The sequence below is a fragment of the Erpetoichthys calabaricus genome, chromosome 10, assembly GCF_900747795.2.
Source record: "Erpetoichthys calabaricus chromosome 10, fErpCal1.3, whole genome shotgun sequence".
NCBI classification, from domain to species: Eukaryota; Metazoa; Chordata; class Cladistia; order Polypteriformes; family Polypteridae; genus Erpetoichthys; species Erpetoichthys calabaricus.
In genome coordinates this window covers 149,922,149-149,935,656 of record NC_041403.2, presented here as the reverse complement: position 1 = coordinate 149,935,656, position 13,508 = coordinate 149,922,149, and the positions used below count along the sequence as shown (strand labels likewise).

The 13,508-nt window shown below is 36.6% G+C and overlaps 1 protein-coding gene across 2 annotated transcripts in view; it reads left to right on the top strand.

Annotated features, from left to right (window-relative positions):
- tti1 (TELO2 interacting protein 1) overlaps positions 1 to 13,508 on the top strand; it is a 37,216-nt gene that overhangs the window by 9,668 nt on the left and 14,040 nt on the right. Inside the window, exons 3-4 of one of the 2 annotated variants that reach the window (XM_028812090.2) lie at positions 10,894 to 11,073; positions 12,969 to 13,120. In XM_028812090.2, coding sequence (XP_028667923.2) covers positions 10,894 to 11,073; positions 12,969 to 13,120 — 332 coding nt within the window. The remainder of the gene's footprint in view (positions 1 to 10,893; positions 11,074 to 12,968; positions 13,121 to 13,508) is intronic. The other variant, XM_028812091.2, reaches the window with a different exon arrangement.

Genomic DNA, 13,508 nt, shown 5'->3' with positions numbered 1-13,508 from the left:
TGTACTAAGTACGTAGAAAAATAGTTTTGGGTACTCACCAACTTGTCAGATAACGATGACATTTACTGCACTGTCACAGCTGTTCTAAAGGAACCTCTTCAGGAGACTGTGTAGCACCGCCGTCATCTTCTTCCACTGAAGGCGTACTAGGCAGTGTTTTGCGTGTAAGGAACATCGTGATGGGCAGTTGCTGGCGCTGCTTTTTCATTTGTGTAAAGAGGTTCCTATACACTTCCATGGCGCCGTCAAGAGCATTTTTAAATTGCAAAGAATGAATCATTTGTGGGTCCCATTCTTCAACTGATGTCTGGAGATCTTTTGCCATTTGTAGAATGGTCGCGAGACGCTCGAGAGTTAGCACAGCACCCAGGAGCTTAACCGCGTGCTCTGATTGGGTAGCTTCTCAGCCATCCGCCAATAGCGTCCCTTGTTTGAATTCAAATGTGTCCCTTGTTTGAATTCAAATGGGCAAATCAACTGAGGAAACACACGTACTGTAGACCGCAGACATCCGCGAAGCAGTGAAAAATCCGCAATATATATTCACATATACTTACATTTAAAATCCGCGATGGAGTGAAGCCGCGAAAGACGAAGCGCGATATAGCGAGGGATCACCTGTTTCTTGCCACAGGTGAGTTCAAAGGAGCATCATATGCTTAAAATAAAACGATTTACCCACAATTTTGAAAGGGTGCCAATAATTTTGTCTGGCCCATTTTTGGAGTTCTGTGTGACGTGATGTCAGATTTGGCTTTTTTCTCTGTTTTTTTGTGTTGTTCCAATGCACATAAAGGAAATAAACGTGTGTATACAAAAACATTTGTAATTGCAATAATCTTCTGGGAGAAATGGTGCATTTTCTGGGAAAATTCCAGGGGTGCCGATAATTTCGGCCATGACTGTTCATATTAAACTCTTATTTTTGGAATTATTTCTGATATTCCATATTAAAGACGTATGGCGCTTGGGAGAAAGGTATTTTCTGGAGCAATTCGTGTGGGTTTTCAAAGCAACTGTCTTACCTGATTTACTGAAATTTAGTTCTGAGGGTAGTGGTAGTCTGTCATCAGTTGAGATAATTACCAGCTTTTCCAACATACACTTACCAAGTCATAATTGTTTATAGTGATGTTTAAAGCTGCGTTACAATGAATACACTTAAGGTGGATATACAATACTAGATTAAGTCAAAATATATCACTTGCAGGTATTTTACTATCATTTTTTATCTTGCACATTCAGACTATTTCAGTATATTTGTCTGTTATAATAAAAAAAAATCCTGGGACGAGATGTGACTTTTTCAGAGAGATACTTTCATGTCCCGTGAGACTAGACTTTTTGCCAAGAGATTTAACCACACCCGGGGCCAGAAATAAAACGAAAAGTAGAACGTCGTAAAGAATTCAAAAACGTTGGCACGGTACACATGCAGAGCATGTTAATGATAATGAAAGTAGTAAAATTCTAAAGTCTCAAAAAGATGATGATAAAGATCGCATTAGCGCAAACAAATGGAAATTATTACTCTGTGAAATAACGGAACAGTGAAAAGAGATTTAATATATTGTTCAGATTTAAACTTTATGTCAGAGTCTTGTAGATCATCTAATTTGTGTTGCCATCAGGGAAAAGTAGTGTTTCTTCCCAATGAAGAGGCGTATCCGCGAGGATTAAAAGATTTGTTGTTTGGTGAAAGTGAAATCCACATATGTGAGCGGCAGGGACATGAAGTGGCTGGCGCGTAGTGCAGGCTGGGGGTGTTGGCGAATGAAGCGAGTAGGGGGCGAAGCTCCCTAGTTTTTCTTGAAAAATAAGCCCATATTTTTTAAAAGAGTTTTATTTAGACTATTGTCATTTAAACAGAGTACAGTGAAATTCTTAATTGCATGTGTTTATCAACATCACCACTCTGTGGCACCATGATTAGTGAGTATAACAGCTTTACCTCAAAACTTCTGTCTTGCATACCTGAAAAATTTCAGAACGATATCAGCATTACATTAAGCGATCTTTTAGGGGGAAAACAAGTGGAAATAACGCTGCTAAATTGCCTACACAGCTGTGATGCAATGGTCAGATATATCTTTGCTCACCGCAAAACACCCGGGTTAAAACTTATTTAGGACACTTGTGTATATATCCACATATATTTATAAGTGGATATATCCACATCGGGAGAGCGTTCCCCGCGTTGGAGTAAAGCACATGGCCGTGATATCTCTGGCAGTCAGCAGCTACCCTTTAAAACACATGCAGCTCTGATCTCTCTCTTAAAAATGTCAAATGTTACTCCTTAACAATCTGTAGATGATAATGTCTGTTGAACAAACAGGTATCGCTAGCTAAGCGGAGACAAGGTGCACTCCAACACGTGTCAAGACGTAGACTAACTCAAACAGAGGCTGGCGAGTGAATGAGGAAGGCCCCGTCCCCCCTGCACTCTTGGATTTGCATAAATACATCGGTACCACAACCGAACTATAGTACTAAGTGCGATGAGAATAGTCACAGAATCAACCGGAAAGTTGAAGCAAATTATAGAAAACAACTAGATCTAAATCTGTTAAGTAATTCTGTTAAAGAAAAGCGGGCAGACATACAGACAGAACGCACTTGGACCACGAAATTTTTAAAACCGTTTCTTAGAGAGCACCTATGGGCCAAGGGTAACCTACATTTCAAATTTCAAGTCCCAAGTCCTCATGGTTCGGGAGATTTTGTGATGAGTGAGACAGTGGTATTTGCTTTTATATTTATATATATATATAAATATACTAGTCATTTAGCCCATTACAATAACGGGCGCTAGAACAGTAGTGCATAAACATTAGTAGGAACAGTCTATATTAAATGGCAAGGGACTTTGACCTCATTCTTTTTGTTCGTCGTATTTTTCTTTCTTTCAGCCTTTCTTTTGTTGATGTTTACTTGCTGAGCTGACCGTTCTTTGTGGGCTGCCGCCGTGTATTGTGTGTCTTTAATTTTCTGTGACAGTAATACTGTCTTGTACGTCCGCTGGCTTGTACGTCCGTAATATACCTTTAATTTTCTCTGGCGGTAATACAGGCGTGCGCATTGGTATTATGCCTTTAATCTCCTCTGACAGTAATACTGGCTTGTATGTGGCTGCAATATGCGTCACTGTATTGTGTACCTTTAATTTCCTCTCGCAGTAATACTGGTTTGTATTTCCGTAAAACGCCTGTAACTTTCTCTGACAGTAATATCGCGCATCGCACCGTGCCCCGCGCACTTCACCAGAAGACACACACACACGGACACCTGGACGCACACAGGGATTTTATTAAAGAGGATATAGATATATCTCTATCTATCTATCATCTCTCTCTCTCTCTCTATATATATATATATATATATATATATATATATATATATATATATATATATAGATTAGCTCGTACTTATGCAAGTATAGGTAGCCCCAAGTATTCATTGTTGACACTGGTAGCAGAAGTATTGGAATAGTCTTTTATTTCTTCAATTTTGACTTATAAACACCCTTTAGTTACAACAAATGCACTAGTGATCTTATTTTGGCAGCCTTGCTAAAAATTGGTGTTTACATGTGCTTGAAATAAAAGTGGCAGGAACGTTCATAGTAGTCCTCTTTTGTGAATATTGGCTTATTATTTTGTTATTATGGTGAGTGTCATGTGCAGGCAAAAGTTTTATTTGCTAGTTGTGGTATCCTCATTGTATTCATGTTTTGCTTTTTTAATTAATTGATAAATACATTTTTGTTGTGTTTCTAAAAGTGAGCATAAAGTTGAAAAAAGTTGAGACACGTTTGAGCAAATTTATAAATTCCATTTTTTTTTCTCTCACAGTTAATGTATTTCCTATGTGTCTAGAATTTATATATGTTCATGCTGGATTGCCTAAAAATTACTGGATGTGACTACTGTAGTTTCCTCCTATACGTGAAAAAGATGTCCATGTTAGGTTTATGAGTTGCTCTAGATTGTCCCAGTGTGAAGTGCATGTACTTTTGTGAGTATGCATCAGAGTTGTTCATGCTTTCCACCCAATGCTGGAGGCTGAGGCTCTACATTGACATAGCTAAAGCAGGAAAAAAGCGGGCACAGAAAATAATTGGCTAGATTTTCACATTGCAAGAGAAAAGTTTGAATAGGACTTTATCAGCATTTGATAAGTGAGGAGTGTTATGGTTGTAGCCAAGATGAGACCTTTAGAATTTAGAGAGCTCTGAAGAAAGGCTAAAAGTGGTGACAAAGAACAGTAAGGTAAATCTGAGGAAGTTAAACAGAACAATGTCTCTCGACGTGACTGATAGACGCTACAAATAGCAGTTCAGTTTTGGTCATTTTTCACTCTGTGAAATGGCCATTCATGAACCGCTAAACTTAAGCAGACACGTGAGCTTGTGAATTGAGTATTGGCATAGTAACGTAACATGAGCTTATGCTGTGATTGACAGAGCCTTGTAGCAATGTACAGACCTTGAACAGAAATCATGAAGCATAAAACAGAAAATAGGTCATTTTAAGCATATAAAATTCTTCTTCTGAGTCTTTTTGTTTTATTCATTTCTGTCTTTACATGTTTCCATAGTTAGATGAAATGTGCTGTGATTGAAGTTGCTGCATCTGAGCTTGAATTGGCTAAGATTGAATCTCTGTCTCTCTTTGTGGCATCTTCACATTCTTTTACTTGTTTTTGTGGATTTTTCAAATACATGGGTCATCCCCATATATTAAACAATATGCAGTTTAGTTTGATTGATTGATTAGTTTAAGTGTGAACGAGTGTGTCCCTGTTTTGCATTCAGTTCTGCTAGGATAGGCTTTGGCACTCTGCAACATTAAACTAAACAAGTAAGGTTTGAAAATGTATGGATGGTTGAATTTTTCTATAGAGTAGCGTCGTATGTTATTGCTCAACATGCAAAACAAAAAACAAAAGTTCCTAGTTAGACAGGCAAAATGAAAATTTTTAGGCATTGCATTATTAGGTGTCGCCTCATTAGTTCTCAGTTATGCTACTGCCTGTAGTGTTCCTCTTCAGCAAGATAACATCTTTTTTTTGTGTAAAAGAATGAAGCAAACATTGAACATTTGTGCCGTTATTAACAGATTTTTATTTTGCTGAAGTGTTGTCTAACTGTATCTTCTTTATTCATATGTATGTAGTGTGAACACAGCAAGAATTTCACCCTAGAGCAATCTGTTCAGTATCAGAATATCTGCAATTGTGTTTTGCCCAACAATGTCAAAAATATGACTAGAGAAGGCAATTCTGAATGCAGTGCTGGAAAATATTTTGTACTGGTTGCGCCAGTTAGGAACTCATTCAATTGAGGAAATATAATTTACAAATCAACTTGCAGCAAACAGTCAAATGAAAAGTACCAGTACCTCCATTATACATGTTTAATCCATACATTAGAGAGTCAGCTCAAGTTGGACGGTTGGGAGACAAAGTCAGAGAGGCAAGATTGCGTTGGTTTGGACATGTGCAGAGGAGAGATGCTGGGTATAATGAGAGAAGGGCGCTAGGGATAGAGCTGCTAGACAAGATGAAAAGGGGAAGGCCTAAGAGAAGGTTGATGGATGTGGTGAGAGAGGACATGCAGGTGATGGGGGTAACAGAACAAGATGTAGAGGACAGAAAGATGTAGAAGAAGATAATCCGCTGTGGCAACCCCTAATGGGAGCAGCCGAAGGAAGAAGAAGAATCCATACAATCTACCTTTGATTTGTTACAGTGTAGTCCTGCGATATTGTTGCTATGTAGGAAGTAGTTCTCTGCTGTAATCTTTTGCACCCTCAGGTATGTTTGCTGTGAATGAACAACGATGTTGGCTTTTTGTGTTGTAATCAAAAACTACTTGTTTTTTTTTTTTTTTTTTTCAGAAACTGAATTTCTACACTTTATGGTAATTCAGTTGTAGTTCTCCTTTATGCAAAGTGTTATGATAGTTAAGGACTCACACATGCAGACAGTCAAACTTTAAGAGAGAATCAAGAACATTAAAGAAAGTGGGGCAATAAACTGAGAGAAGAGAATGTAAAGAAATTGTCTTGTGCACGGAGGGGAATAACATAATGTTATATTTAATAAAAAAAAAAAAAAAGGCATGTCTTTGTCTGAAATTAAAAGAGAATGAGTCCAGACCTTTTCATTTTGTCCTGTAATTAAAGTGGACACTCTTTATCTGAGTGTGGACAGGGAGAGAGCTTGTGTTTAGTACATTAGCTCACATTTTTAATTAGAGAAATAAGAGATATAGAAGTTGTTTGCTATTGCTGCTTAATAAACAGTTGGCTTTTTAGCTTAAGAGCCGATTGTGTTGATTTTATGTGCAAACTTGTTTATCTTCTCGATAAAAATGAACATTTTATTAGAATTGTGGCTTGTAATTATGACAAGAATTTTTATTTATGGCATGTGTATTATGGGTACATATTTTATACACATTTTACTAGTTTAAAGGGGATGTTTTAAGGGGATGTTATATAATTTATATATTCTAAAATATCTTAGTAAGATCACAGAACAATAAGCTTATGGAATTTTATTTTGTTAATCAAACAATTAACAGGTAACACCTGTGGTCTGCTGTTTAATTATAAAAATACTGCTTTAATCAAGAACATAAGGTTTCTACCTGACTGGGAAAGTGGGAGCTTAATAGGGAAGAAAAAATATAAAGGATAAAGAAAACAAATCTGAATTGCACTTGGCCAATTCTAGTTCCATGAAATGATCCAATATCAGCCCTTAAAAAACCTAATCAGAGCCTCCATAGTACCCCTGCTAAATTTGTCCTGGTGCATGGTCATTATTTACACTTTTTAATTTTCACAGCTGCCATTAGATGGAGCAAGGATGTCATAAGAAGCCTGTTTTTGAGTATATTTTTAATGTATTCTTCTTCTTTCGGCTGATCCCGTTAGGGGTTGCCACAGAGGATCATCTTCTGCCATATCTTTCTGTCCTCTGCATCTTGTTCTGTTACAACCCAATGTTGTTCTGTTACACTCAATCTTTTAATTAACTTAATATCAGAATGTGAACTGCATTAATACTTTTTGGCATGGTTTCTGGTATTACAGGTTTCAAATAACATATTAACTCTGAGTAGAAATTCAGCTGTGAAATTATATCCCATCATTTTGGAAATATTCGGTATATATAGTTAATCAGTGACTGATGGTAAGTTCAAATTGTAAATACCAAAACAAAGATGCAAAAAGTACTTGATTAAGATTTACATACACACTTTGTTAATGAAGTGAGAGCTACAAAATAAACTAAACTTGCTTGTCTTATGTGCCATTAAATGTGTATTTACTGCAAGGAGTTAACCAGAGTTCTAAATGAATGTATTACTTTAACTACTGTATGGACACAGTTTAGTTTAGCATGAGTTACAAGGATAATGAAATATTTTTCCACCTGCTTTTTTTATATACTGTATACTAGGGGGCTTCGCTCGCCAACCCCCGTGTTTGGTTTTCCGGATACACACTTTTAAGATTTATTTTTTCTTTGAATTGTTGCTATTTCATTAGTTTCACTTTTATTTCAGAACTTCTGTAAAAACAATATTTGTAATCTTGCCAGTCCCAATATGCTGCATCTTTTTAATGAAGTCAGGACAGGTTTCTCTGTTTGGAATTTCAGCACAGACAAAACGATCTACTTCATCAGCAGTTAATAATTTTCTTTTACAAAGTAAAAAAGTAAGTAGAGTTCTGCATTGGACTCCTGTTTGTAAAGTCCTGATATTTTCCTCTCACAGTTCCAAAAGTACATGGGGTTACCAAGGTGATACCCCAGCTATTGTCTAGGTTTTTGTACAAGGGCTAGTTTGGACTCCTGGGATAAATTTAGCTTTTTAAATAAGCAGATAGATAAATATATATACACTAACAAAGTAACCAACAAATGCATGTGCGGTAAACTCCGTTTTTGAAATTCTCAAGATTCTTTATTTGTCACATGCATAGTTATACAGGACAACACATAGTGAAATGCATCCTGATCCGCCTATCAAAAACTGTGCAAAGTTAGAAGAATATCAGTTAGATTAACAAAAAGTCATAGATTGAAAGATAACAATATAGTAGAACATAATAAATAAGTATAATTATGTGAATAAAGTAGAATTAAGTGTTAAGGTGCAATAGTGTAGTAATTATTGCGCAAAACCAAAGTTAGACTGGTGCATAGTTAAATGAGGCAGTTTGTTTGTTTGTTTGCGCTACTGTGATCTTTACTTTCTTTTTTTATATTTTCTAATTTTCCTACTTTCATATCCTTTAACTTTCTCCACATGTGTATAGCGCCGTGTTTTTTTTTTAGTGCCTTTCTAATTTCACTGGTTTCATAGTCTCTAACCTGCTCTGCATGTGTTTAGCGCCAACGTTTGTAAACGTCTTTATGAAGTTCTAGTTTGTCATTTTACTCATTGTCTTTTAATTCTGAGCTGTACAGTACAATACATAGAACAGAATAAATCCTCAATACAATATAAAAATAAAAATTCTAGAAGTACGGAGTAGAATTTCACATTAGATGATATCACATAATATGATTTGGATTTGTTTTAAGTCCTGGAGACCTCATTCATCACGCTGCCTTCCCCATTTTGCCATTCCACATCTGAAATAGCGCTAATCCGATGAAAGGACCCCTCATTCCCACGTCCCCATTCATCAGGGATGACTTTACCTTAGGCAGACAATGTACAATTTAAAGAGATTGTTATTTTCTTGTGAATTGTTACATATGCATTATTTTCACTTTTACTTTAAAAACTTTTGTAAAAACAGTACTTGTCCTTTATTTTCGGCCACGTGCCTGGTTACATCTCTTTCTTCCCAGATGTATAATGCTGCTCGTGTTGTGAAGGGTGTTGCGGCTGAACGTACGCTAAGGATATGCCTTTGGATCATTTGCTGTCTTTTTGCTGCTTGCTAGCTGCCTCTTCTGTCTGTCGCATGTCATTGTTTTAAAAGCTGGGAACACATGATGCTTGCCTGCCAAAAGCAATCCAACAACTGCTAGCTTAGAGGTTCTGTTGACTTGTTTTAAATGATGGCTCACTGCCTGGTCTCGCGTGACGTTGTTAAAGCAATATCTGTCTTTTATTACTGGCCCCGGGCATGTTTGAATTCCTTCTTGCAGGATGTATAATGCTGCTTGCGTTCGGAAGGTTGGGGGGGTTATAGCTGCTGTCGCGCTGCCCTTCGATCTCTTTAAAGCCTGTACAGTCGCTGTCCTTTTTGCTATGGCCCTGGGACAGTCTCTTGGCACCAAGTCTCATGTTTACGGTCCCCGCAAGACGCACCGTGTCAAGTCTCCTTGATCTCACAGGTCTTTTAAATGTCTTTCGAGATTATCACGTATCGTAGCCTTGCATTTGCTTTCTATTCCAGGATTTCCTTTTATATATAGAGAGATGTATATATTTTTTTACTTTACAGCCTTGTAAGGTGATGAAGACAAATTACTGGGTTTTTTTTGTTTTTCTTAATTTTATTAAGGAAAAATAATTTTGTTAAATTATTTCCATCATTATAATTTCAAACATTACTTAAAAGCTCATTTTGGTGGTGATGATTAGTGCGCAGCAGTATGGTTTCATGCCAAGAAAGAGCACCACAGATGCGATGTTTGCTCTGAGAGTGTTGATGGAGAAGTATAGAGAAGGTCAGAAGGAGTTGCATTGCATCTTTGTGGACCTGAAGAAAGCAAATGACAGGGTGCCTTGAGAGGAGCTGTGGTATTGTATGAGGAAGTCGGGAGTAGCAGAGAAGTACGTAAGAGTTGTACAGGATATGTACGAGGGAAGTGTGACCGTGGTGAGGTCTGCGGTAGGAGTGATGGATGCATTCAAGGTGGAGATGGCATTACATCAGGGATCGGCTCTGAGCCCTTTCTTATTTGCAATGGTGATGGACAGGTTGACAGATGAGATTAGACAGGAGTCCCTGTGGACTATGATGTTTGCTGATGACATTGTGAGCAGGTTGAGGAGACCCTGGAGAGGTGGAGATATGATCTAGAGAGGAAAGGAATGAAGGTCAGTAGGAACAAGACAGAATACATGTGTGTAAATGAGAGGGAGGTCAGTGGAATGGCGAGGATGCAAGGAGTAGAGTTGGCGAAGGTGGATGAGTTTAAATACTTGGGATCAACAGTGCAGACTAATGGGGGATTGTGGAATAGAGGTGAAGGCAGGGTGGAGTGGGTGGAGAAGAGTGTCAGGAGTGATTTGTGACAGACGGGTATCAGCAAGAGTGAAAGGGAAATTCTACAGGACGGTAGTGATATCAGCTATTTTATATGGGTTGGAGACGGTGGCACTGACCAGAAAGCAGGAGACAGAGCTGGAGGTGGCAGAGTTAAAGTTGCTAAGTTTTGCATTGGGTGTGACGAGGATGGATAGGATTAGAAATGAGGACATTTGAGGGTCAGCTCAAGTTGGACGGGTGGGAAACAAAGTCAGAGAGGTGAGATTGCGTTGGTTTGGACATGTGCAGAGGAGAGATGCTGAGTATATTGGGAGAAGTATGCTAAGGATAGAAGTGCCAGGGAAGAGAAAAAGAGGAAGGCCTAAGAGGAGGTTTATGGATGTGGTGAGAGAGGACATGCAGGTGATGGGTGTGACAGAGCAAGATGGCAAGGACAGAAAGATATGGAAGAAGATGATCCGCTGTGGCAACCCCTGATGGGAGCAGCCAAAAGAAGAAGAAGAAGACTTAAAAGCTAATATTTACTTTATAGTGAAACTTTTCCATTGACAGTGGCAAATTTATTGTATTTTTGACATTTGCGTTTTTTTTTCTTCTTTTGTAAATAAATGGACCACTAAAGATAATTTTATTTTGAATGCAGCCACCTGGTTCCTAACTACAAGCACATCCAATGACCAAAGCAGAGGCACAGGTGGAGACAGTACAGTAAGTGAAAAGAGAAACTTGGCCGAGGAGTTGAAAGGCTTCTTTTTGGAATATCAGAACTTAAAAGAGATGGCAGAAGGAAATTTTACAGACAAAAATGAGGATAAAGATCAAGGTTAGTTCTTTTTTTGTAGACATGTCAACATTCTCCATGTAATATAGTTCTATTAGAAGACTGTCAGATTAAAACAAGGTGATAGATGACATTTGCTACTTATTTTTGCTGTGTGGCTAAATTTCACTTAATGGCTATTAAGTTTTTCTCCTTTTTCTCTCAGATAGAGAAATTCATTTATGTACTACAAGTTAACAAATCATAACATTGGTATTGTATTGCATATATTTTTCTCGACTTGTATACATTCATAGTCTAAAATGAATTGATGGCATCTCAGGTGTTAATGGGCAAGTCTATATGAGATAATACTTCATTTATTTTGTAAAAGTACATACTTTGTCAAACCAAATTAATCATTGTAGGAGGTGTGTACATGAAATTGTTTTTGATTATTCTGCAGCTGTTAAATTGTAAATCTTTATATATAGTCTAATAAATAAGAAAACACTAAGGTCCGTGTGCCCAGTCCCTTAGAGCAATCTGATTGTTCAGTTTGGCTTTGCTAATTCGATGTAAACAGAAGTGCGAATGTTAGATGCCCAGGGAGGAGTAAAGGAGTAACAGGCATGCTGAGAGAGCCACCTTTGAAGATGGCAAGTATAAAATTGGATAGGAGGTGAGAAAGGTACCTAGAAAATAATGACAGTTGGAGCAGCAGGCTTTATGGAAACACACTTGAAAGATATATATGCACTACTGGTCAAACATTTTACATTATCTCAGTTTTTCCAGTTTTTCTTCGATTCAGTTATTTAAAATGCAATGAATGGCCTAAAATGGTGAAAAGGTAAGCAGTAAACTGCCAGAGGATTAAATTTAAAGTTTAGGTTAGCAAAAACTGAAAAAAAAGGACATTTTCTTTTTTTTTAGTTTTTGCTAGCCTAAACTTTAAATTCAAAACTCTGGCAGTTTACTGTGTACTTTTTCACCATGTAGGTCATTCGTTGCATTTCAACTGATTAAATTTGAAGAAAAAAATTAGGTGTTCTGAAATTTTTGATTGGTAGTGTATATAGGAAAGGCATATAAATGTTGATTAATACAAATGTATAGAAACAATCATTGATAATAGTCTGATCTTTGATGTCAATATATAAGAAATCTGTAGGAAAGGATAAAATGGCTATTCTTTATCAAAAAAACTAATGTTTTAAATAGAGATGGGCAATTTAATTTTCAATTTAATAGTTTATTTATGTTCATCCAGTTGTCCATTTTTTGAGCATTTCTGTAGCAGCTGTTCTCGACTTCAGACCTGACAGTTAACAGGCAGCATGTGCTGTTTACTCCCAAACATCTTATATGCTCCTTATTCCTAAACACAAATAAAACAATATTTCATTAGTGTAAAGATACTGTTTGTAACTCATTTTCACTGAACACAAAAGCACATTCTCATATATATTATGCATAAAGTAAGCCTTTTGTGGCAAAAGTATCCTGGTATTCTTTTATTAATGATTAATAGTTATTAATTTATCAAAGGGGTTTTACTATCAATTATAAAATGTGATCAAAGCTTTTATTACTAAGACATAAGATGTATGTATATGCATTATTCTTTAAAAGGAAACTATTTACATTTTATAGTTACTCAGTGGATAGTAATTTCCCTGATTTTTAAAATGCTATTGCATTTATTTTCTTCCTGACATTTTTTTCAACATTATTCTTTAGTATTAAATTGGGATTTTTATTTTTTTTAACAAAATAATAAAAAAATTGAACTAAAATCACAGAGATAATAGCTTACTGTATTATTTGGATTTTTGTGTATTTAGTGTGTGTATACTTTTATAGGCTTCTGGAGTGTTTGAGTGTTTTTTTTTTAAACAGAGTGAGCTCTGCTAATATAATTAAAGCAAAAGATCACTATTTTCTTTTATTATTAGTAGAATCCCCACAAGATGATTCTGTTTGCGATCTTGAAGAGGACAGCTATAATGGCAAAGCAGTGGTACCATGTCACATTACAATTGCCAAAGATGTAATGGAGAGATGTATTCACCTTTTATCTGACAAAAGGCTTCTTGTCAGACTCAAGGTAAATTTTAAACAACGTATATTGAAAAGTAACCTCAAGATGATGTCATGTATGATTTACTAACTATTGAACTCGCACCCCGAGATAAGTGGCACATGTTGCTTAAACTGCCATATAAACTACATCTTCTGGTCAGTGAGCCATAGTGTACTAAACTGCTGAATAAGAAGAATCTCTAAAAACAGATGGTTACAAATACAAGTTTAATGTGGGCAAACTTGTTTATATTTCTGTGTGTTTTTAGAATCATCCTGGCAGTGCCCTAGATTAATTTAGGGGCTATGAGCATTCTATAAATGCATCTTAATATTTAGAAATTGAGAGTATATGCAGAGTAAACCACCTCAGGGAGAATTAGCAAATCACATACAGATATTGCTAAACTGAG